Source organism: Aedes aegypti, chromosome 3 (genome assembly GCF_002204515.2).
Source record: "Aedes aegypti strain LVP_AGWG chromosome 3, AaegL5.0 Primary Assembly, whole genome shotgun sequence".
NCBI lineage: Eukaryota > Metazoa > Arthropoda > Insecta > Diptera > Culicidae > Aedes > Aedes aegypti.
Window position 1 is genome coordinate 212307918 of NC_035109.1, and position 24115 is coordinate 212332032.

Below are 24115 nucleotides of genomic sequence, written 5' to 3' on the forward strand. Positions count from 1 at the left end.
TCTGAAAAAAAAATAAAAAAATAATTTCCTGACTCTCCAGGTTTTTCCATGTAATCGACACCCTGTAACCTAAATCTTCGAAAGAGGCTACACAAGTAATTCATAGATGAAATTCTTAAGAAATCTTTGGAGGAACTTCATGAGAAATCCCTGGATGAATTTATAGGGGAATTTCTTGAGCAATTCCTAATAGAATTTGTGAAGTGATTATTGCATCCAGAGTGGATCTAGATAAGAGTGGCGTCAATGTCAAAATTGGAACAGCGGCGAACTGTCATTTCCATACACATCCGCGTTCCAATCCAGCCTCCTGACACCGCCTATACAACCCCATTGGAAAATAACGAGCAAACATCTCTGGTTCCCACTGGGAAGTGGTTCCCACTGACAACTCAATGTTTGTAAACAAATAGTCGTTTAAAGACTAACAATCGAGGAAGGCGAAATCTTTTTTGCCGAAAATTTTCTTTTCTCACAACAACAGTTATATAAGCACAAATAAACGATTGCAAACTTTTCGTTCGCAGTACAGCAAGTTAATTAGAGTTGAAATGGTTAGCGTGAAACACATTTAAATATCGGAGAAAAATTTCCCCAATATAATTACGCCAATGTACGTTGTTGTTCTTGAGTTTGATGCTGAACTCGAAAACATGGCTGTATAGCATCGGGCTGTTCCAATCGAGCAGGAGACCTGTCAAAACTGGAATATGACGTCACTCTTGTTTACAGGCACTCTAATTGCATCGATGTCTGTCAAAATAGTTGGAAAAATAGAAGAACTCTTGGACCAATTCTTGTTACATTTTGATACTCTTACTGAATGTATGATTTCGGTGATTAAAAAAAAATCCGCGCGTATGGTCGAAATCAAATGAGCGAAATCCGCGGAGGCGTAACAACCCCGTAAATACAGTAATTTTTGTGTCTTACCACTTCTTCAACTCGCTGCAGTGATCCACAAGAGCCACAAAAGAATTTATCCTTCTTCACCAATGGTTTCGAACAGCTCCAGCAAAATTTAGCAGTTGTACAGTACATTCTTCCGGTGGTTCCGTTGTTAGCAGTTTGCCGCACCAAAAACGATAAATATCGCATCACTGGTAAGCGGATCATGCTGATAAAATTTCGGTTTCTGTAACTAGGAAAAGCACCGAAGAAATATTCATATTTATGCACAATTTATGCTTAAATTTTATGGACAATTACCTAATGCAAAATTCGCAAAATTGCTTTTGTGTGCCGCAAAGCTTTGTTTACAAACATGACAAGGAACAGCTGAGTTTGTTATCAGTGCCATAAACGATCAAGAACAGACAGACGTTACCTATAAAAGTACAGCACAAAACAATGTTTTGAGGACAACACTCAGAAATAAAAATAGTCACCGAATTACTAAACTTGATGCATTCGTAACTATTTTCTATATGTATCTTTTTGATTTTGCAGTAAATTTCAACTGTCGATTTGCCGACAAGCACATTGTAGCTCATGCTGGCGAACCGGTTCCGCTTTCCGTTGCCGTTCCGCTATCATTGCGTTTGGGCCTTTACTATAACATCATCAATTATAGTTTACAAAATTACAAATACATTTAATGATCTGATATGGTATCCAACCAGGTTGAAATATGTCCACTATATCACAACCTTTTTGGTACCTTACCAACTTTGGTTTACGGATGGATAGCAGCCGCTTCTTTTTTTGTCATCGCATTGTTTTCATCCGCTCGTTTCATCGATCTTCTCCAAAGTAAAGTAATTTTCACCTATTATGTATTGCAGATTTTTCAACTTTTTTTTTGCGATTTCAACTTTTTTGGCCAAATCACCTCTCCCTTGTCACATATTTTGTATGAGTCCTCCGAAATTTTTGTAAGGCTTGTCACGCTTGGCTTGACCCCCTCGCCCCCCTTGGATAGTGACGTAATTTGTGCATGACTCCCAATGCCAGATTTTCTCGGAAAAATATCGCGGATGTAGACAACATTGGCAGCAGGAACAGTAGCGGATATTCAGAATGTGGACCAGATAAGTTGAGTCCAACTGCGCCCCGGGCTTCAACCGTGGAAGCGCTTCGGAAAAAAAACAACAACTATGAAGCGGCACCTAAATTTACCCCCCGTGCACTGACGAATGTCCTACATGCCGTTCTGCTGGATCCTTTCGGCCACTTTAGGATTTTATACCTACACGGGAAAAAATTCTGTGGTAAAAATAACTATCACAGACAAACAGACGTAACACTTAGAACAAATCTCGATCAAAATCATAGTCACGAGGACATGTGCGCCCAATGCTAAAATTATTGTATTTGGCCGACGAGCCAACAGATGGCGGTAGTGTGCAAACGTCAAACGCGAACAAAAACGATGCGAGCGCTGCAGGTGGTGGATTGGCCACCTACCATATTTTTGAATCGACCGTTAAAAAGGTGGTCGATGGACAATGATGAGAGTGTGACGTCTGTTTGTCTGTGTAACTATTTTAGCTGACTTCGCCCATTCTTGAAACTACCATGGAAATTCAGACCAATTTACTATGTTTACGGTACACCCCACCGCATTACTGGTACATTTGACAGAAATAATTTACAACAATCTGATTCCAACTACAGACATGTTAAAATCAAGCGCATTTCTGGTCTGCTGAAAATTGCCGGTGCGAGCGCTTAAGTTAACCCTCTAAAATGGTAGTTTTTACCGCACAATTTTTTTGCGTGTATATGTTAGCTATATTTGGAAAAAGGGAATTGTGTTGCAATAAATAAGCTTAAAAAGTAAATAAACTCCGAATGCTCCAATTATATTGTGATTCGATTTTGTTTCAGAAGAAAAAAGAAAAAAAACAACAACATGAACCATATTACCAAATGTTTGTTATTATTTTGTAGGATCGTACCCCAACTATACTTTCAATTCTCTGGTAGTAAATTCTTCTCTCTTACTAGGTATGCTCCCGTTGTGGTTGTCGTATGAAATTTGCTTGAGAAATAATGAATTTCGGAACGGTGAACATTCTTAACCCGTATAGGCCTGAGTGAAAGAAAAAATTACTAAAACTCTCACCGCTCAGCGAGTACTTAACGGATTTAAATTATTTTTTTGTCAGTATACTGGCACAAATATCTAGTTTCTAAAAGTGGCCAAAGGATCTCGAGAATGTACTTGTGGCCAGAGTTATTCAGGTGGGTTACTGGGTCAGGTCGGTTGAAAGGGTACTGTACTGCTGTGCCCCTGGAGGTAGGCAAATTTTAAGTTACAGATAATTTCCTGAATCGGCTATAATGTAGCCACTATATCAAGGAATTTTAAGAAAAACGCATCAGCGTAAACCTTTTGAGAAACGATTTAATTGGATAACCTTGTGCCCTGCATTGGTTTGACCCTTGAAAGAACCATTTTGGGTCCTCAGGATGCCTCAAATTTACGAGAAAGTGGTCAATTTGTATCTAAACATGTGTGTCATGCCCATGGGAACGTATTTCAGTAAATTATTATGTTTAATCTCTTCTGTTAGAGAATTGAAACGGTTTAGTAACCAACACAACTCTAGCCGGTTCTATAGAGCATTGAGCCCGAGTGGCCACATCCAATACATTCTAAATGGTGCTTACCTCTTCATTTATAATGTTGAATATCAAATCTCAATGATTTATGTAAATTAAAATAATTGCCATTCCAAATAAATAAAGACCTGACCCAGTGACCCACCAGAATATCTTCGACCACAGGAACATTCCCGAGATCCCTTGGCCACTCTTAGGAACTAGATATGTGGGCCAGTATACTGACAAAAAATTATTTAAATCCGTTAAGTATTCGCTGAGCGGTGAGGTTTTTAGTATTTTTGCTTTCACTCAGGCCTATACGAGTTAACATCCCGTTTATCGTATGGTCGGATCTTTGAAAACCTTAGCTGTTATTCGAAACATTACCCAGCAATACACGTAAAAAAATTGTGAATTGATTTTCAACCGTTTGTTGTCGACTTTGTTGAAATGCAAAAAAAATGTTTTGATCCATTACGCGCTTTTATCAAGTTTGTCCATTCTCTAAGATCTGGGCTCACAGTGACAGTTCGTGACAGCAGAATCTCGGCTCACTATGCCGTACATAAATTTTGTATAGGTTTTCCCCTCCCAGATCAACACCATTGATGCAACATTGCTTTTATTCAACAAATTTCAAGAGCTGTCAAGCAATAAAGCATTAACCCTACGTTACATATGTATCAATGCACTAACATCACTTTATAAATTGTACTGCTGCATTAATATTACTTTATAAGTTGCTTCATTGCTTTATCGTCCTTTTTGCATTAATTTAACTGTAAAAGTGTCCTTTTCCACTTTTAAACTACTCTAATGGTAGGCTTACGGCAATGCAGCTGCATTATATATGCAATTATATAATGCTCCATGGTTACTTGGGTACGTAACTGAAAAAGATTGAAAGTGAACCATAGACCATATTCAGTGAGGTTTCGATGTGGTTTGGATTTATGCGGGTATCCGTGTATCTGAGTAAAAGCTCTTCGTACACGGGAAAAATTCTGTAGTAAAAATAACTATTTTAGCTGACTTCGCCCATTCTTGAAACTACCATGGAAATTCAGACCAATTTACTACACGCAAAAAAATTGTGTGGTAAAAACTACCATTTTAGGGGGTTAACTTAAGCGCTCGCACCGGCAATTTTCAGCAGACCAGAAATGCGCTTGATTTTACCATGTCTGTTGTCGAAATCAGATTGTTGTAAATTATTTCTGTCAAGTGTACCAGTAATGTGGTGGGATGTACCGTAAACATAGTAAATTGATCTAAAATTCCATGATAGTTTCAAGAATGGGCGTAGTCAGCTACAATAGTAACTTTTACCACAGAATTTTTTCCCGTGTATGTTTACGGTACACCCCACCGCATTACTGGTACATTTGACAGAAATAATTTACAACAATCTGATTCCAACTACAGACATGTTAAAATCAAGCGCATTTCTGGTCTGCTGAAAATTGCCGGTGCGAGCGCTTAAGTTAACCCTCTAAAATGGTAGTTTTTACCGCACAATTTTTTTGCGTGTAGAAAAAAAAGATATCTTGGTCAGGGTGGGTGTACGGCTGTCAACTACAAACAAAGCTCGCCTAACAATCATCTCTCGGGCGGGCCGGCCCAAACAGCATCATCTCTCACGCGGGCCGTCCCAAACAGCACAGGTCGAAATTCGGGTCATGCCAGGCAGCAAATGCTGATGCATTTCAACACTCAAACAGCGGGATGCCTAGCAGCGTTGTGAGCCAAACGAATACACCCACAAAACATGAACGGTAGGCGTTCCTCGTTGCGTATACCCCCCCTGATCTTGGTGGACTGGTCAATAATTTTTTTGGGACATAAAATTCGATAACACCTTTCATTTTTTATAGCAAACATTTAAAGGTCCCATTTTGATTGTGTGAGTTTCATCTCAGCAATCACGTAATCAGCGCATGTTGTTGACTGTGGAGACAGCGGAGACAGTTACTGTCACCAATTCGTTGTCTCTTCCTCGTTTTTCCTCGTCGTTTCGATCCGGGAAAACTATCACCTCTGGAATATTTTCAGTGAAAACTGTGCAAAAGCGGACGCATTTCCAGCAAAATGGTGCAGAAGAACAACAGCTTCATTGCCTTCTTCAAGAACATCTATTACGATGACTACAAATGGTAAGTTTGTTTGAAAAATTGTTGAGATTGCGTTCAGCTGTCAGGTGAAAGACGTAATCGAAAAACACATCAAATTTTGATTGTCATACATTTTTGTTCGATTTCAGGGCACTTGTGAAGAGCGCTTCTCTGTTTCTGGTCGGGGTTCGCATCGCCAAAGAGTGTCAAGGTTTGGAGCTGATGCCCGCGGTTCCGCATTAATCCGGTCCCTTGTTGAGCAAACTCTAATTCCGTTAAAAACTATCCATACTACTGTTTAGAATAAGATGAGTACCGGTGTAGTTCTGAAATAAAATTTCGCGCAGTGGCTCTGAAAACAAAATGGAATCTCTTCTCAGAATATCACCAATCATAATACTATCGGTTCTTGCTTTGGCTGTTCAAGCTGAGGAAAATGCTCCCAACATTGTACTCGTTCTTACCGATGACCAGGACGTAGTTCTCAAAGGATTGGTTTGTGCATCTTATACAATTCACTTAGGTAAGCAATGATCATATGAAGTTTCTTTATGTTACAGAATCCAATGGTCCAGACGCAACAACTTATAGCTAATAGAGGAGCAACATTTATGAACGCTGTAAGTAATCCAGAAGATGAATCTTCCGGGCAGTCATATCTTCAGGATTGCTAGCAAGTGGATACTCAGTCTTAAAAAATGGAACTTTTGAGACCTCTTGCCTACAAATATACCAAACAGAAACCGAATAGGTATCACGAAAACAAAAAAAGTTTTACCAGACATTTATCTAAGAATATTTTTTTTCGAGAATTCTTCATTACATTACAATACACCTTGCATTACTGTTCGTGTATCTGTATGTTTTTTTTCTCGTTATTTTTCTCAAGTACTTTTCCAAAGTTTCCAAAAATATTACATTTTTTACTCATCTCGTTTATTTGGCAGGCTTAGGCGCCGTTGGGCATAACAGAACCGAAATCTTTTCTTTTTTTTACATTTACATTTTGAAATTTGTACTTATTTTAAAAACTATGTTAGTTTTGGGAAGTTTTAAGGTTAGGGAATACATTTGTAACAGGAAAGAAAAGGATTTTTCGGGATTTCTTAAGCTACTTATAAGCGGTTTCTTCACCACCGCTTAGGCCTTAAACCTAGTTTAACCGTATGGGTAAACTTGGTTTATGGCTTAAGTGAAGGTGAAGAAATTGGCCCTTAGACTACTAAGCTGATTAAGCTTGAAGGGACATGATGTCCAGATCTGTAATGAAACTAAACAGAAACGGTTTGTGGGACACACTACGAGAAGAGGACAATTTGAAGGGAAAAGAAAGACAGGAGACGAACGACAATCAAACTCGGATATTGATACGCTTCAAAACAGATAGATTAAATTCATATATTCTAAATCAAGGCCCGCCAACACTTTCCTGACTGGTTTCTGCTGTTTTCCTTGGATCCGGAGAGTTTCAGTCAGTTCAGATCTGATGCCACTATGCTCACTGCATCCTCATACGACATGTTCGGTATCCTGGTAAGCCACGCCGCAAGCACAGAGATTACTCTCTGAGAGCCCAATACGATGGGTACGCGCTGTAGTAACCGAAAGATGCAATAATAAAATTCGCATTTAACGAATAGTGATTGGACGTAAGCCGACACATGACACGAACGAAATCACGGCTCATGCCCAACCCTTTAAACCATGTTTTTTTTTCGAAACCTGTGGAAATATGGAATGCAGCTATCTACCCATTTCTCCGTCTCTCCATTTCTGTTGTCTGCTGTGAGCTGATCAAGGTCTACCGACGGGCCGATGCAAAAAAATCATCGAAGGCGATTTGACACTCGTAAACATCACCTTCTTTAACGCCAACCTTAGCCAGACAGTCCGCTTTCTCATTGCCCGGAAAGGAGCAATGAGAAGGGACTCAAGCTAGGGTAATAGTGTAAGAGCGATTTGACAAAGCACTCAATGCTTGGCATATTCCATTCAGGAAGTACGCTGAGTGCTTCACCGGCACAGTTAAATTTAAACCACTGTGACGCAGCCCAGCAGCTGCGGAAACCAAGACTGACGTGGTGTTACTATCGGACCCATACCGCATACCAGCCATCAACGGGGACTGGGTGGCGGATAGGTTTTAACAGCTAGCAGCTATAAGGACGACAGGACGATATAAAATCCAAGAACTAGTCTCTAGCTGAAATGACGGTTTTGCGATAGCAAAAACCAACGGCGTGTTCTATTGCAGTTGTTACGCGCCCCTAAGGTGGTCGATTGAGGAATTTTCCCACATGGTCGACAGGATGATAGCCGAACTAGCTAATCGGCAGCCAGTAGTGATAGCTGGCAACTTTAATGCACAGACAAACAGACGTCACACTCTCATCGCTGTCCATCGACCAACTTTTTAACGATCGATTCGAATACATGGTAGGAGGTCAATCGACCACCCGCAGCGCTCGCGTCGTTTTTGTTCGTGTTTGACGTTTACACACTACCGCCATATGTTGGTCCATCGGCCAACTACAGTGCTTTTAGAATTGGGCGTACATGTTTTCGCGACTATAATTTTGATCGCGATTTGTTCTAAGTGTAACGTCTGTTTCTCTGTGTTTAATGCATGGGCAGTTAAGTTGGGTAGCCGCTGACCCAATCAAAGAGGCCAGCTATTGTTGGAATTTCTGGCCGCATTAAATGTAGAGCTGGCAAATGTGGGTACAGTGAGTACCTTCCGCAGAAATGGTGCAGAATCGATTATCGACGTGACATTATGTAGTCCTAACCTTTTAGGTACTAGAGATGGTCGGGTCTCGGGTTTTCAAACCCGAAACCCGACCCGAACCCGAACCCGACGGGTTCGGGTCGGGTTCGGGTTTGAAAATTTTAATTTTTTCGGGTTCGGGTTCGGGTCGGGTTCGGGCTTACAAAAAGTCGGGTTTGGTGAGAAATGTGGTCAGAGTAACAACCTAAAAGCTTCCCTATGCATAAGAAACGATGAATTTACCAACTTTTCAAACTCGGGTTTAATTCGGGTTTTTCTTACAATTTTTTTTCGGGTTTCGGGTCGGGTTCGGGTTTACACAGCTAAAATTTTTCGGGTTCGGGTCGGGTCCGGGTTTGCTTTTCAATTATTGTCTCGGGTTCGGGTCGGGTCCGGGTTTGAAGAAATAAAATAAGTCGGGTACGGGTCGGGTTCGGGTTTTAAAAATGTGAAACCCGACCATCTCTATTAGGTACCATGAACTGGCACGTTGAATACGGTTATACTCATAGCCAGAGGCGTCTCGTGGTCTTCAGCTCTACCTGTTCCTTACATCATAGCAGTGGATATTAAAGAGTCCACAGACTCATAGAAATACTGAGTTATGGAACACAAATGCTTAGGTTTCATTCTAATAAAAATTTATGTATTTTGCATTCACTCATAATATATTTATTGTTTTTTTTTTTAATACAATAGTGGAATGCGTTTTTGAATACGATTGCTAAATAAATCAATTATATTATCATGGAATGTGCTCCTTCTTCTTTACCAACCATTCGCATAAAAAAAATCTTTCCTCCCCCAAACCGCGGATGCAATCAAGCAGCGTTTTCCCTCCAACGATCTCATAGAAAACGGCTTTTCCAACAAACTTTCAATAACGCAGTAGAGCACAATTTACCTTCTCCATTTAAAATAAGTGTTGAAACGCGCTTATTTTAGATGGAGAAGGTAAATTGTGAGAGCTACAATTGAATAATATAAAGCAAATGTAATTTTATCGTTTAAACGATTCACAATTGGTCGGTGTTCAGACAGACCGGACTACATGAAATTTGGGCCTTGTACAGAGTAGTCAAGAACACAAACAATTCTGATCTTTTTGATACTATTTTTATACAGATGATTCATCCAATAGATAAGTTTCAAAATGACAGCAAATAATGCAAAAATTTTATTATTCCGAATACTTTGAGTACGTTTTACTGAAATCATTAAAAAGCACTTGGTCCAGTCCGACTAAACACCGGCCAATTGATCACGTTTTTCAGCGGAGTTGAACAATTTAAAAAACAATGTTATTCTGCTTCCTGTTTCAACCTCATGTAGAACGAAAAAATGACGTGAGTAAGGCACACATCAAGCTTCTATTCATTCATTCTGAATGAAGTTGAACATTTCTGCACACATGCAAGCTTCCCATTGAAGACACCTTTTCGTGTACATGTGTAGCTGTGCTTCGAAGTGTTAAAAATCGCTCACACAAACCCAACTTTTCTTTGGTGTATTTAATGTTTGATATTTACACAGTTTACTCTACAATTTAAATTCAGAAAAATATATTTGTTTGTTTTGAATTTTTTCCCGACTGCTTTATAACTGCAAAATATTTTACGATCTATATTGTTTCACACTGCAATCAATGCATACTTGTGTCATCTATCCTTAGCGTCGACGCGTGTCGAGAATACGAAGGAGAGGCAGAACTACCAATAAAATGCTGCATCACTGCTGATGGTTCTACATTCGAGGAGAACGTACACGCTAAGAAAATATTATACTAAATGGCTTAAATACCATTCTAAAACCATATTCGGTCTATTCACTCGTTGCTATGCATTTTAGCTTATTAAGCTTGGCTAGTATAAACAGGTATTATATTGATAAATGATTATTCGGGAAATAAACATATAACGTATAAAGTTCCAAAATCATGTGCTATGAATAAAATTAGTAATTTTTCTTTATTTACGGTAAACAAAGGCCAGAAAAACTTAACAATGTGAACTTTGTATATTGCGCATTTATTTTCATATCCTTGGTCCAAATTTCCCACATTTTCATATAAAATTGGTGTTATTCTGAATTTGCTGCAGATGAACTTCCACATGCTCATCTCAGCGGATGTTTGGAGGCGTACATCTGTTTTTCAAAGTCACTTTAAACGGTGCGGAGAAACCCGTTGTAGGTTGAAGATCCTTACCGGAAGTTGCGCTTGATAAATGGGGGATCATCCACGAAGTCGTACAGATTCCATCGGTGGTGTTCCTGGATCAGTGTTTTGCATTTGAAGATGGACGAATCATATTCTGGGGAAACGTTGCAATATTTAGAATATTTACATAGTTCCACAGCCGGGATGTACTGTTTGGGGAATAAACTTACCAAGTGTGATTTGTTTTGTGTTATTTTGATACAATAAACAGCAAAATAGTGAAACGATAACACTAGACCCGTGCAAGAAAGAAACTTTTTACAATGCAGCTGGAAAACGACTGAAAGCGAGCAACGTGCAAATTTTACAAAGTCCTCAGAGCAATATCGGACGATCAATATGTTTAGCTAATAATATTTCTAAATTATGCATAGAAAAGCTTAAAATGAATCTGTTTTCTAAGCTTTGCAATGAATAAAATGTACAAATGAGTTCAATCGCATATAAAATATATTAACTAGAATTTTCCATTCTCTCCGTGTATGGAAGATAAACTAGAGTAAAATGAACTCGGATGAATGCTCAATTTGGCAGTGCAATAGAGATAGAAAACTATAGAGGACGAATGTCGCTGGTGTTCCCTTTGTTCTCGCTCAGAAACATGTCGTGTACATAACTGTCAAACTGCATACATTTCCGCGTTGACATTTATGTTCCGACAGCGACGCCAGCGACATTCTTCCTCTATAATTTATTGCCTCTATTGGCAGTGTAAATGCCAGCACAATCTGGTTTTTGGCAACCATTCCTGTTGTTCTAATGAACTGTGGAACGGGTAGAATGAGAATGGGCCGATGCACGAGTTCACTAATTTGACGTTTGAGCGGTGCCGAATTCACTGGTTTCCATGGTCACATAAGTAACACGGCACCGCTAAAACGTCAAATAATGAACCCGTGCATAGGTCCATGGACCGATGCACGAGTTCACTAATTTGACGTTTGAGCGGTGCCGAATTCACTAGTTGCCATGGTCACGTAAATAACACGGCACCGCTCAAACGTCAAATAGTGAACTCGTGCATCGGTCCATAGGCCTTTTCATGTGACAGGACCGTCTATGCATTTGTTTACATCGGTGGAGGACCGGTGCTAACAAGGGCCTGTCATTTTCATAGAAGAACAGTCAAAGTGCTTCCCGATCAGCTGATTTGAGACGTCATGTGAATAGGCCTATTGCTAGAAATAAAGGTAGAGAAGAAAGAAGATCTATGGAGTACCGTAGGTACCGTACCGACTCGAAACACGTCGCACGCTTTTGCTTCATATGCATGTATTTAGTGCTCGTGGTAGATTGATTGATTTTTAAAGGTGGCTTCTTGGGATGTTCGTTTTATATCGTTCTCCATGAACATGGAACGGGCGGGGATACAACAAGCGGTCAAGTTTAGGGGATATGTACGTGTATGATTCCGCTGTATAACTGAGATTAAATACTTATCAGTGTTTATTGTTCATATTCCATATAATTATAATTTCATTTCAAATACGTACCTGTTCCAAGAACAGGTGGAATAGACGTCTCTGCTCATAGCGATCATTAATTGATTCCAGGCTGGTGGAAGGCAGCGCGATGTAACTCAACCCAAGTCCGAGGATGTAAAACAGCGCGCTTCGACGGCGAAGTATTCACTGAAGCCCTGAGACGCGAACGCAACACTCTGGACCTAAACGATGAAGAGCTAGTTGCTGTGATATCACGAGCGTGTGATGCTTCTATGCCGAGAAAAGCCCCTCCTAGAGAGAACAGGCTGCCGGTGTACTGGTGGTGCAGCATTCAGAGAGGCAAATTTGGCTCTCAAAAAGGAAATCAAGAGTCGAAAACGGGCATGCTTTGATAGTCTACTCGAGAGTGCAGAAGTCATGAAATCATTTGCGTCAAACAAGGCACCGGGACCCGATGGTATCCCGAAAGTTGCCTTAAAAGCGGCAGTGAACGCGGTTCCGGACATGTTTAGAACCACGGTGCAACGCTGCATTGATCAAGGAATCTTCCCGGATGTATGGAAGCGACAGAAATTGGTGCTACTACCAAAGGCGGGGAAACCACCAGGTGACCTGTCGGCGTATAGACCTATCTGTCTACTAGATTTCGCCCGTCGTGAATTATTGGAGAGGTTGATTCTCAACATGCTAGTATCGTATACGGAGAGTGCGGACATGATGAATCGATGAAGGAAGTAGAGTTGACAGCAGCGCACTCTATTTCCATAGTTGAGGAATGGATGAAGTCTAGGAAACCTGGAGTGGCCCGTCACAAGAGTGAGGTGGTGGTGGTCAACAACCGCAAGTCCGAGCAACAGACGCTTATCTCGGTAGGTGATTGCACCATAGAGTCCAAGCGATCCCTTAGGCATCTTGGAGTAATGATCGATGACAAGCATCGATTCAGCATCGATATGCCACGTTGAATATGCATGTAAAAGGGCATCTACGGCTATAGCGGCGCTTTCGCTCTGCTGTAATTGCCAGCAAACGCAAGCTACTGGCAAGCGCTATCCATACTAAGGTATGGAGGACCAATCTGGTCAAAAGTGCTTAGAACAAATAGAAACCTAAAGCGGTTGTAAAGCACGTACAGGATAATGTGCTTAAGAGTAGCAAGTGCGTATCGGACGGTATCTAAAGAAGCCGTGTGCATCATAGCCGGGATGACGTCCATCGGGCTCATCATCAAGGAAGATGTTCAATGCTTTAACCAGAGGAGTATGCGACACGTGTAAAGATGAAACGCTCAGAAGCTGGAAGCAGGAATGGGATAACTCCACTAAGGGTAGATTGTCCCATCGACAAATGTGTCAGATTGATATAGTAGAAACCATGGAAAAATGAACTTCCACCTGACGCAGTTTCTGTCAGGACATGGTTGCTATAGACAGTACCTGCATAGGTTCGGGCACTCAGAATCTCCTGGGGCACACCTGTGCTGGTGTGGAGGAAACAGCAGCGCATGTCGTATTCGACTACATGCGGAGGGGACACGTCCCCCGACAATATATTTAATAGAGAGAATGTGTGCGGTTGCCCAGTGTTGGAATGCAGTAACTACGGCTGTCACTCACATTATGTTAGAATTGGGTCCTAAAATGTTTAATGAATTCTTGTTTTTATTTAATAATACGAAAGAGCATGTTATTACAACTACTTTAGCAAGTTTTCCAGCTCAAATAACGGCTATAACATTTTTAAACTTCAATTTTAAAAATGGTTTCGAATATGAACCTTGACACTTGTGATCTTGTTTGACATTCACTTTTTCGACAAAAATGCCACAGGGCATATAGTTTGAACACTGGGGTTGTTCCTATCTGACATTTCGGAAGGGACACGGAAAACAAAATATACCCAACATTTGAGTTTAAACCAAAAGGTGTGACAAAATCATAAAAAAATGTTTTTTGTACTTAAACCAATGAAAATCAATTAAAAATTGAGTAAACATGTGTTTCTGCCCTAAACTTAAGCGTTTGTTACTAAAATTGAGACAGGGCTTTAGGACCCTATTGCAGCGCCTATGGCGCGCCTACCAAGAGTTGGCTGCAGAGAATTAGCCTGCCGAGGCTTATCCCTTGTAACATTGTTTAAGTCTGCTAGGAGAAGCAGCTTGCCTAGGTTACTTCTGCTACACGTGTTGTGCTATATGCACAGGCCCCTCCCCGAAGAAATACTGTAAGGTGGTTCCGGGGAGATAAGGGTCTGAAACCAAGGGTAATGTCGATGCACTGTTCGCCACTTGAGCAATAGAGTCCGAAAGCCCTGTCCCAATTTTAGTGACAAACGCTTATGTTTAAGGCTGGTTTGATACTGACAAGAAAAGGAATCGCCTATCTCGATGCGTGGAAAATTTCTTCCAAGAAATGTTCCAGAAAATCACATTTTCCTGATCGCAGAACGCAGTTGAGAAGAAATGTCATTACAAATGGGGCTCTCTGTAGAAAATTTCTTGACCCTTTCAGTCAAGGAATTTCTTTACTTTTCTCGAGCGAAACAGCATTTTTAGCTTTAGGCCAAAAAACACATGTTTACTCAATGTTTTAATGTTTTTCATTTTCTAAGTACAAAAAAAAAATTTTTTTAATGTTTTTAAAGATTTTGTCTTAAACCAAGGAGTTTAAACTCAAATTTTGGGTGTATTTTGTTTTCCGTGTGCCTTTCGAAATGTCAGATAGGAACAACCCCAGTGTTAAAACTAAAACCGCTGATGAACTCTTGCAAAGATTTATTCAATTATCAATGACAACATCCAGCAAAATTGTCTGAAAATTTAAATGCTAGAGTTAAATCTCACATAAAATAAAAAAAAAACAATGGAATATTACTTGAAAATGCAAAAATGGTCAATTTCCAAGTAATCAAAAGTTTGGATAAAAGGTCATGTTTTGGCTTAATCTGCTTGCTTCTTGAGTAGTTATCCGAACTTCAGTTTACATAAAGTTCGTTTAAGTTGCTTATAGGAATAACATATTTACCTTCAAGTAAGAATGAAGTTCAATTCAAACTTGTTCTGAACTTTCTAGTTGTGGACGAGTTACTTTTTTGAGAATCAAGTTCCGTTAATATCCGTAGTGTTCTCTTAATAAGCGAAAAAGTTTCACTGAAACTAAATATACACCAAAAGCGGACTTTGGAGTTCATTGTTTAAGTACAATCCGAACTATCGGTTGTCAAAGAAAGATCTCAGTGGAAGTGTTCATAAGAACACGAAGCTAATCCATTATCTACAGCAGGTTCTGTCCCGGATGCGACGCTAACGTCAAAAAGAAGAAGTAGAATATTACTTGATAATATACTCGAGAAATATTTTGAAGAACTGCAAAAGTAGTTTCTGGATGAAATGTTGGGGAAATTTTTGAAGGAAACCCTAGTCGAATTCATTTATGAAAACCTGAAAAAGTTTCTAATAATTTCCTGATATAATATCTAGAGGATTTGTTTTTTCAAAAACAGAAAAAAAAACTAGGCGTTAGGATCTTTGGATGGTCTGCTAGAGTAAGTATTGAACAAATCGGTGGAAAAATGTTAGGATAGTTTGTGGGAAATTTTCAGCGTATTCGTAGTGAAAACTACTTGAGTTGGTTCCGGTAGGATTGCTGGAGCAAATTCCTGGAGTATTACTTGAAAACTCTGAACGAATTTATGGGAGAATCAATAGGATAATATTTGGAAGGATGCCAGAAGGAATAACCGAAAGCATTCCAGAAAAAATCAGGAGAAATAATTATAATAATGTTTGAAGCTGTTGCTCAAGGAATCTGAGCAGTTCCTGAAAGATCTGTAAAATAGTCGCGCAAAAGTCTCTAAAACTTCTAGAATGTTGTACCGGGGTTCACTTCAAGGAGAAAGGGAACCCTTCATTCATCATTTCAGTTAAAATTAAATACTTTTTAAGAAGCCCTAATCCTGCATATTTCTGGTGATCAATTTCAGTTCACATCGTCTCCCATTTGCTGCCCATCGAGAAGCTCTCTCTTAACGGGACAATATGCGCACAACGTAAAGACTTTCAACAACTCCCAAACGGGAGGCTGCTACGGGACCCATTGGCGCGAAAAAGTTGAACCATCCACATTCCCCGTTCTGCTGCAGGAGGCAGGTTACCGAACTTTCTACGCGGGAAAATATCTCAACGAATACTACTCGAAGGAAGTGCCACCAGGCTGGAGCGATTGGCACGGTTTGCATGGAAATTCCAAGTATTACAACTACACCCTTAATGAAAATGGACAAATCGTATCGTTTACAGAAGAGTATCTGACGGATGTTTTGGTGAGTAAATTTTCTTTGAAATCTAACTAGAATTTGAAGTACTAATCCCATTTTGCAGAGCAATCGCACTGTGGATTTCCTGTCCAAAGCCGAACAAGGAGTTCCATTTTTCGCAATGGTCGCTCCACCAGCTCCGCATGCTCCGTACACTGCTGCCACGAGGCACGAAGACACTTTTGCCGACGTTAATGCGCCGAGAACTAAGAATTACAACCTGCCATGTGGACCGCTAGGTAATTATATTTGCTGCCACCTAACAGTGGTTCGTATACGAAGAGTTGGTGGCAAGTCTATTTTTAAAGACTTGATCACTAGTTTCATGCAAGTTTCTGAAAAGTCGCTATTTTTAATTGAAGGCCTGTAAAGCATTTTTTAAGCATAATTGTAAGGTACCGCGGGGCAAGTGGGTAAATGGGGTAAGTGAAGACAATTGATATATTTTACTGAATATGTGAATTAACATTTTAAACTCATGCGTAAATCTTTGAGGCCATTGAGAACATTACGATAGGTAAGAGATTTCTAAGATGTTTCAGCCATTATTGCATATTAGAGCGAAAAATTGTTAACCTGTCAACTGTTACTCCGTAACAAGTTGGCGGCGTACAATCTTATTTTAATATTTTCAGAGGAAAAAAGGTGTGGAAAATAATTTCCTGTACCACTTCTTAGTTGTCCTCTGAGACAGTTTCAAACCGCAATAAAAAAAGTTTTGGAATTAATTCGACGTAGACCTAAAAATAACTAAATTTAAACACCGTCAATTTTCTTATCAGGTGGGGCAAGTGAAAAGTTTATCATTAGAGATTGAATTTGTGTTTTCTCTTTAAGAAGCCATAAGTGAGCATGGTTCGCAATTATCATAGAAAAACATAACGTACTGATAATTCAAGAAACACTATACTCAAGCGTTAAAAGCTATTAGAAATCATGGAACTTCTCTAAAAGATGATGCCAAACATTACAATATTAATATGTCCACTTCGGGCAGCCAATTAAAAGGAAGACGTTGACTGAAAAGTTGCAATATTATATAAAATTTATATTTTAAGAGAACACACGGAAATCTCGTGGAATGTCTATTTAAAGCTAGTTCAAAACATAAAAATGGGGTATAGGTCTATCCACATAAAAAAGATTCTAAATACGTTATTGAAGGATTCCGTTTGATTTCTCCCGTAGAGTTATCCGACGTCATATCCGACTTTCTCAAAAACAAATAACGAGCGGTGGAAATTCTACAGAGCAGAAATGCAATTGCTGTCCTATAATGTAAGAACTAGCATTGGAAATGTTGCAGTTATAATGGTGTCGAATGATTTCAACTAACATAACTGAACAGAAGAAATTTCAAGTGAAAAGAATAACATTTTCTTTGTTTACATGTTACTTATGTTATTGTTCATTGGGAAGCCATAACAAATGTTGAAGCTAAAAGAAATCGTGAATATAACTGTTTGTTTTTGAATTTATTGTTCAAAACAGTAAACTTTTCACTTGCCCCACTTTTGAGGCAAGTGAAAAGTAAGGAGACACTTTTCTGAACTTTTTCTGTATTTTTTTCTTCAATTTTTCATAAAAATCAATTTCAGCATGCTGCTTATATTTGGTGGGAGTCAAGCTAAAAAATATACACGACCTCATTTGTTTCAATTTAAAGCCTCTAGAATTTGAAGAATCTCAACTATGCGAATTCCATTACCCACTTGCCCCACGGTACCTTATTTGAGGTAACTTTGTTTAATCCCTGTAGTTGTGTAATTTTTTTAGGATTGATTTCTATGAGGCTATAGTTTCTTCAGGAATTCCTTCCAGTGGCGATTCTCCATCCTCAAATATCATATTCAATATATTCAAAGACTTCTGCATGAATCACTCCAGATTCCTTCAGCAAATCTCCCAGGTATTCATCTTGACCTTACTCTAGTGACTTCTCAAGGGATGAATTTCTCTAGACTTGCTCCAGGAAATCCTTCAGCAGTCCAACGCTGATACCTACAGCGATTTCCCCAGATATTACTCTAAACATTTTCTTAAGCCATATCACATGATTTCCACCAGACATTCTTCCTGAATTCTACCGATTTGGTACAGGTGAGTTTCTGGAACATTTCCCAAAAAATCTTCCAGAAATTCTTTCCGGAAAATCTACAAATATGTATTTGTTTCTCAGGAACTCTTGTAACCATTTTCATTTGGGATATTTTCAAGAATAGATTCTTCCAGGAATTCCTCCTATGATTATTCTACGAAATCTACTATTTCTCCCATGAATTCCTCAACACATTGGACCAGGGATTTCTCACGAATTTTCCATTGATTCAGGAAAAGTTTTTTTACTATTCCTCACCAGGTAGATTATTCCTGGAATACCTTCGATTATGTCTGCATACATTTCTTCAAAGATTCCATCCGTGGTTTTTCAGAGATCCAGTTATTATTTTAGCAAATTTCCTGCCGAATCACCCAAAACTCAAAAATACAAAAGATCCATCGAAGATCATTAAAAAAATTCTATCCTGTGAGAGTTCATCATGTATTTAGCGAATAGAAATAATAAACCATAGAAGAATAATGTCGCTGGTGTTCCCTTTGTTCTTGCTCCGAAACATGTTGGGTACATAAGTGTCAAACTGAATACATTTTCGCGTTGACATTTATAGCCCCGCCTATCTCCGCCAGCAAAAGATGTTCCGACAGCGACGCCAGCGACATTCTCCTTCTATGGTTTATTACTTCTATTATTTAGCGAGACTTTCATCAGCATTAAGATTTCCTTAAGTAACAAAATCCAAGACTTCCAATGATTTCTGAAAAATGCAATTGCTCGAAAGAATCGTGAGACGATTACTGATTTGAATTATGTGCTTGTAGAGAAACACTGGTTACTGACCATGCCGCCGTCACCACTGCCGGCGGACATCCTTGCCAGCATAGACATCATCTACCGCAAACGTTGGCAATCCCTCATGGCTGTGGACGAAATGGTAGAATCTATAGTGGCTACTTTGGAGAAGCGAAATATGTTAACCGACACGTACATCATCTACACATCCGATAACGGATACCACATGGGACAGTTTGGATTACCGTACGACAAGCGCCAACCATACGAAACCGACATTCGAGTTCCGCTTCTCATGACAGGACCGAAGATTCCTCCGAAAACGCTTGTATCAGCTCCCGTGGTTCTCATCGATATTGCACCAACTGTTTTGGAGTTGGCTGGTTTGGATATTCCCGCCGAGGTAGATGGTGCTTCCGTTCTGAGTAAACTGTCCCATACGGCGCCCATCGAAGAAAGACAGATTTTGGTAGAATATTGGGGAGAAGGAACCGTGGAAACGCACAATCCAGAGTGTCCTTGGCAGAAAAAGGACAAATTAATGGTAAGCTTGAATGGGAGGAATCCATATGGCATAAAGCCGTTAAGCATAATTATTTTGAATGCTGAATGGCTGCTTAGCATAACGGTCGTTCCACAATGATTGAGCAGTTAAACTCCTTATTTAATAGTCATTTCTTCATGTTATGCCGAAAGGTCATTGTATCAATCGGATATTATGACAAAATGACTCTTGATTTTTTAATAAGTTATGCCAAACGATTTTATACCAACTGATCTTATCGACTTTATGCCATTAAGGTAGCCCCGCATAAATGAACTGGTCATGGATGGGTTCATAATTATTATTTTCGCTTAACTAGCTTTGCACACTGGACGCTGGATGCCATTGCCAGGACGCGTGGAACAATACGTACAATTGTGTTCGTCATATGGCCAACGATTTAGATATGGTCTACTGCCAATTCAAGGATAATGAAGTACGTATCATTCTATTCTCAAATATGCTGGCTATAATTGCTAATAAATGTGTTTAAATTTCAGCATTTCATCGAGGCGTACGATTTGAGCAATGACATGTATCAAATAGAAAACGTTGCTTACGATTTGCTGCCTTCCATACGGGCAAAGTATGATCTCGCTATAACCAATCTCACGGAATGTTCGGGGCCTACCTGCAGACGTATTTATTAGATTTGAATTATTCTATGCATTACTATTTGGATGAATATATGTATACACTTATGCATTAATCAACTGTTGAGTGATAAGCAATTTCTTTTGTCTGGGTTCAATTCCCGGTCGGTCCAGGATCTTTTCGTAATGGAAATTTCCTCGACTTCCCTGGGCATAGAGTATCATCGTACCTGCCACACGATATACGAATGCAAAAATGGCAACTTTGGCAAAGAAAGCTCTCAGTTAATAACTGTGGAAGTGCTCATAAGAACACTAAGCTGAGAAGCAGGCTCTGTCCCAGTGAGCACGTTAATGCCAAGCAGAAGAAGAAGACAATGATGAGTGTGACGTCTGTTTGTCTGTTTGTCTGTGATAACAGTTCCATTGTCTTTTGGCAATTTGGAGGTTAAAAACGCACATATACACACGCATTTGTTCTATTTTTTTGTTCTCATCTGTAGAGCCTTTTTACCACTGCTTCCATTATTTAGGAATATTGTGGTATGACCCATATTTTATTTGGTGCTCATCAAATATCCTTTCACAATTGAGATGTGATAGACATTGGTTGATGTGTCACACTGTCCCAACTGGGCACAACTCGTTTTATAAAGTCTATTACCCTATTAGGACTACCTTGCCAAATTTCCAAGGGCTCTAATAACCCTTTTCCAAATGTTAACATTCTTTGATTAAGCAATGCTCCGCAGTTGCAGAGTAAATGCTCAGCAGTTTCGTCTTCAGCTTGACAAAAACGACACTCAGAGGATTGTATTTTTCCTATATTTTTAAGATGATACCTACTTGGGCAGTGACCGGTCATCAGGCCAGTTAATACCCTAAGATTTCCTTTATTAAGATTCAGTATAGCCCGGGCTTTAGCTAGACTGGGTTTTATGAATCTTTTCGCTTGCTTGGATGTATCCGTGGCGTTCCAATTGGATTCTACCTGAGACGAGACTCGCGAAGACGGTGTTCTTTGTCTGTGATTGCTGAATTTTTTTTTATTCCACTTAGTGTTTATACCAATTATGCGCATGCTGTTCAAAACCTCACATGAACATCTCAGCAAAAAATAATTGAGTTTGCATCACACCGAATCATAAATACCCGTTTGAGAGAAATTTCATGCCAGCAAACGTAGCAGACATTAGAAATAATTAATCTTTTGCTTAGATTTATCAGCAACTTTGGAAAAAACTGCTCCGCCGACTGAGGTTTTTAATAACATTTTACTTTGAACACAATACTTTTCACTTTTTCAGCCATAAAAGTGGTGGGCTGCATTTGACGTTTCGTGAGAGGGGAATCTGGGCTGCATATGAAGTTGATATTTTTCCTCTTCGCGAGTCTCTCTCACGATTCTACCATGGACATTTCCCAATTTTTCAGTTTCATCCTGAGAGTGCACTCAGGAACATCACAAAACGGTTCAGGGCCGGCAAAGCTTGAAGCTGCACCCTGTCTTGCTAGATTGTCGGCGATTTCATTCCCCTCAATTTCGCAATGGCCGGGCACCCAGTACAATGTAACATCGTTCCTACTGGCCAATTGCTTCAGAGAAAGAATGCATCCTCACACTAACTTTGATCTACATGTGAATGCCTTTAGAGCATTCAAAGCTGCTTGACTGTCCGAGAAAATACAGATCTTTGCAAACCTATATCCAATCTTCTATTGTTTTGTTATCTGAATTCAAATTGAATTCCTTGATGATCTTCATGTGACCAATCAAATCACCATCTAGTATTTTATCATAACGAATAAACTGCAAGGCATTTTTTGCAGCTTGCAGTTTAATGAATTGATGCAAAGGCAGTATATTAAGAAGGGCATCCAAAGCAACCGATGGTGTACTTTTCATTGCCCCTGTCATTGATATATAAGCAAGTCTCTGCAACTTAGCCAGCTTCTTCTGAGCGGTTACCTCATTTGTCTTGGGCCACCATACCAGTGAAGCATAACTAATTTTTAGTCGGACTATTGCTGAATAAATACAGTTTACCATATTAGGTCGCAGTCCCCAAGTTTTTCCTAGGGCTTTATTGCAGACCCATAGGGCATTAGTACCCTTACTTATGACCTTGCTCAGATGAGAGTTCCAGTTCAATTTCTTATCCAAAGTAACCCCAAGGTGTTTAACTTCTTCCGAAAATTGAATTTGAACACCATTCAAAGAAGGCTGTATAAGCATTACCTTTTTCCTTCTGGTAAAAGGCACGATAATAGTTTATGAAGGGTTTACGTTTAACCCGTCTTTCCTACACCATTTGAGAGTAATGTTTAACGCAGTTTGCAACCGATCGGAAATCGTGTTATCAAACTTTCCACGAACCAAGATGGCCACATCGTCGGCATATCCAATTACCTCAAAACCTTGATCTATTAAATTTCTAAGGAGTTCGTCTACTACAAGAGACCACAGTAAGGGCGATAACACTCCTCCTTGAGAACATCCCTTCGTAGATGTTATAGATATTTGTGCACCTCCTAGATCAGCAGAAATTGTGCGATACATTTGTTCTATATATGTAGACTTCAATGCAACGGTACTCAGACGTCAAAGTCGGTTTAACATTTTTTGTTGACATTTGAGTGCTTTTTAGTTGGAATATTTTCCAACTAGCGAAAATCCAAGCATTGACTGTTTAACGATAAACTTGCGACGATCGACGCGCCACCATATTTCATATAACGGAGGGTATTTGAACTAACTTGGAGGTGATGCTTTGGAGGTTATTTGGCAATTTGGAGGTTAAAATCTGAGAGAGACTCGCGAAGAGGAAACATATCAACTTCATATGCAGCCCAGATTCCCCTCTCACGAAATGTCAAATGTAGCCCACCGTTTTTATGGCTGAAAAAGTGAAAAGTATTGTGTTCAGAGTAAACTGTTATCAAAAACCTCAGTCGGCGGAGCAGTTTTTTCTAAAGTTGCTGATAAGTCTAAGCAGAAGAAAAATTATTTCTAATGTCTGCTACGTTTGTTGGCATGAAATTTCACTCAAACGGCTATTTATGATTCGATGTGATGCAAACTCAATCATTTTTTGCTGAGAGGTTCATGTGAGGGTTTGAACAGCATGCGCATAATTCAAGACCAACAATTCAAAAGGCCTCAAGTCTAAAATGTAAACAAATCGGTTTTCGGCTGATTTCATTGTATAAGAGCCTATTCTTACTAAAACATACAATAGTCATTTAAAAATATGCATAAAAGTTGAAAAAATAACATTTTTCTAAAAGGCCCCATCTCATTTTCCGCTAACCAGGTTATTCATCGCAAATGCGGCCTTTTCTCAAAAAGGCCTCATTTCTATATCTGACGGAAACCGAGTTGAGGCCTGTTAAACAAACATCAAAATTGCAATGTAGATTGCGAAAAACGTTCCAAATTCACTAAATAGATGCAGGTTATACTACGGAGCGACTGCTCCTTGTATTATTTTATACAGTGGTTGTCTAAACGGCGAACATTATCGGGTTCCTGTAGACTGATGTATTTTGTATCATACTACCTAATAATACCTGTGTCAGCCTGTCTGTACTTCACAAATTATCAACAAAAACACGATTTGGTTTCAATTGCATGAAAAACAACGTTCAATTGCAATATTATTTCAATTGAACCAACATTTCCATACATTTTCTCGACGACAAACTCGCGTAGCACATACATAA

The 24115-nt window shown here is 39.4% G+C and overlaps 2 protein-coding genes and 1 long non-coding RNA gene across 5 annotated transcripts in view; 1 reads left to right on the top strand and 2 right to left on the bottom strand.

The window, feature by feature from the left end:
• Positions 1 to 1382, bottom strand: part of LOC5564856 (iron-sulfur cluster co-chaperone protein HscB, mitochondrial) — a 29379-nt gene extending 27997 nt beyond the window's left edge. Inside the window, exons 1-2 of one of the 2 annotated variants that reach the window (XM_011494944.2) lie at positions 1210 to 1381; positions 934 to 1141 (exon numbers count right to left, since the gene is read on the bottom strand). In XM_011494944.2, the coding sequence (XP_011493246.1) occupies positions 934 to 1116 (183 nt within the window). In that variant the 5' untranslated portion in view covers positions 1117 to 1141; positions 1210 to 1381. Of the gene's footprint in view, positions 1 to 933; positions 1142 to 1209 lie in introns of both variants that reach the window. The other variant, XM_001649181.2, reaches the window with a different exon arrangement.
• LOC5564874 (N-acetylglucosamine-6-sulfatase) lies at positions 384 to 20512 on the top strand. Of its 2 annotated transcripts, XM_001649179.2 has the most exons (9): positions 384 to 674; positions 5509 to 5702; positions 5810 to 6155; positions 6221 to 6280; positions 16072 to 16410; positions 16469 to 16643; positions 19285 to 19799; positions 20119 to 20235; positions 20300 to 20512. In XM_001649179.2, exons 3-9 carry the CDS (start codon positions 6024 to 6026, stop codon positions 20447 to 20449), a joined length of 1488 nt encoding a protein of 495 aa, XP_001649229.1. In that variant the 5' UTR covers positions 384 to 674; positions 5509 to 5702; positions 5810 to 6023; the 3' UTR covers positions 20450 to 20512. The 2 variants fall into 2 exon arrangements, with proteins under 2 accessions (XP_001649229.1, XP_021709289.1); XM_021853597.1 differs by lacking the exons at positions 384 to 674; positions 5509 to 5702; positions 5810 to 6155; positions 6221 to 6280 and adding an exon at positions 1084 to 1103.
• LOC110679286 lies at positions 10519 to 11234 on the bottom strand. The gene is made up of 2 exons (XR_002502363.1): positions 10816 to 11234; positions 10519 to 10739 (listed from the first exon to the last, which is right to left on the bottom strand). It is a non-coding gene; the product is annotated as an uncharacterized LOC110679286 (long non-coding RNA).
• Positions 20513 to 24115: the final 3603 nt, after the last annotated feature.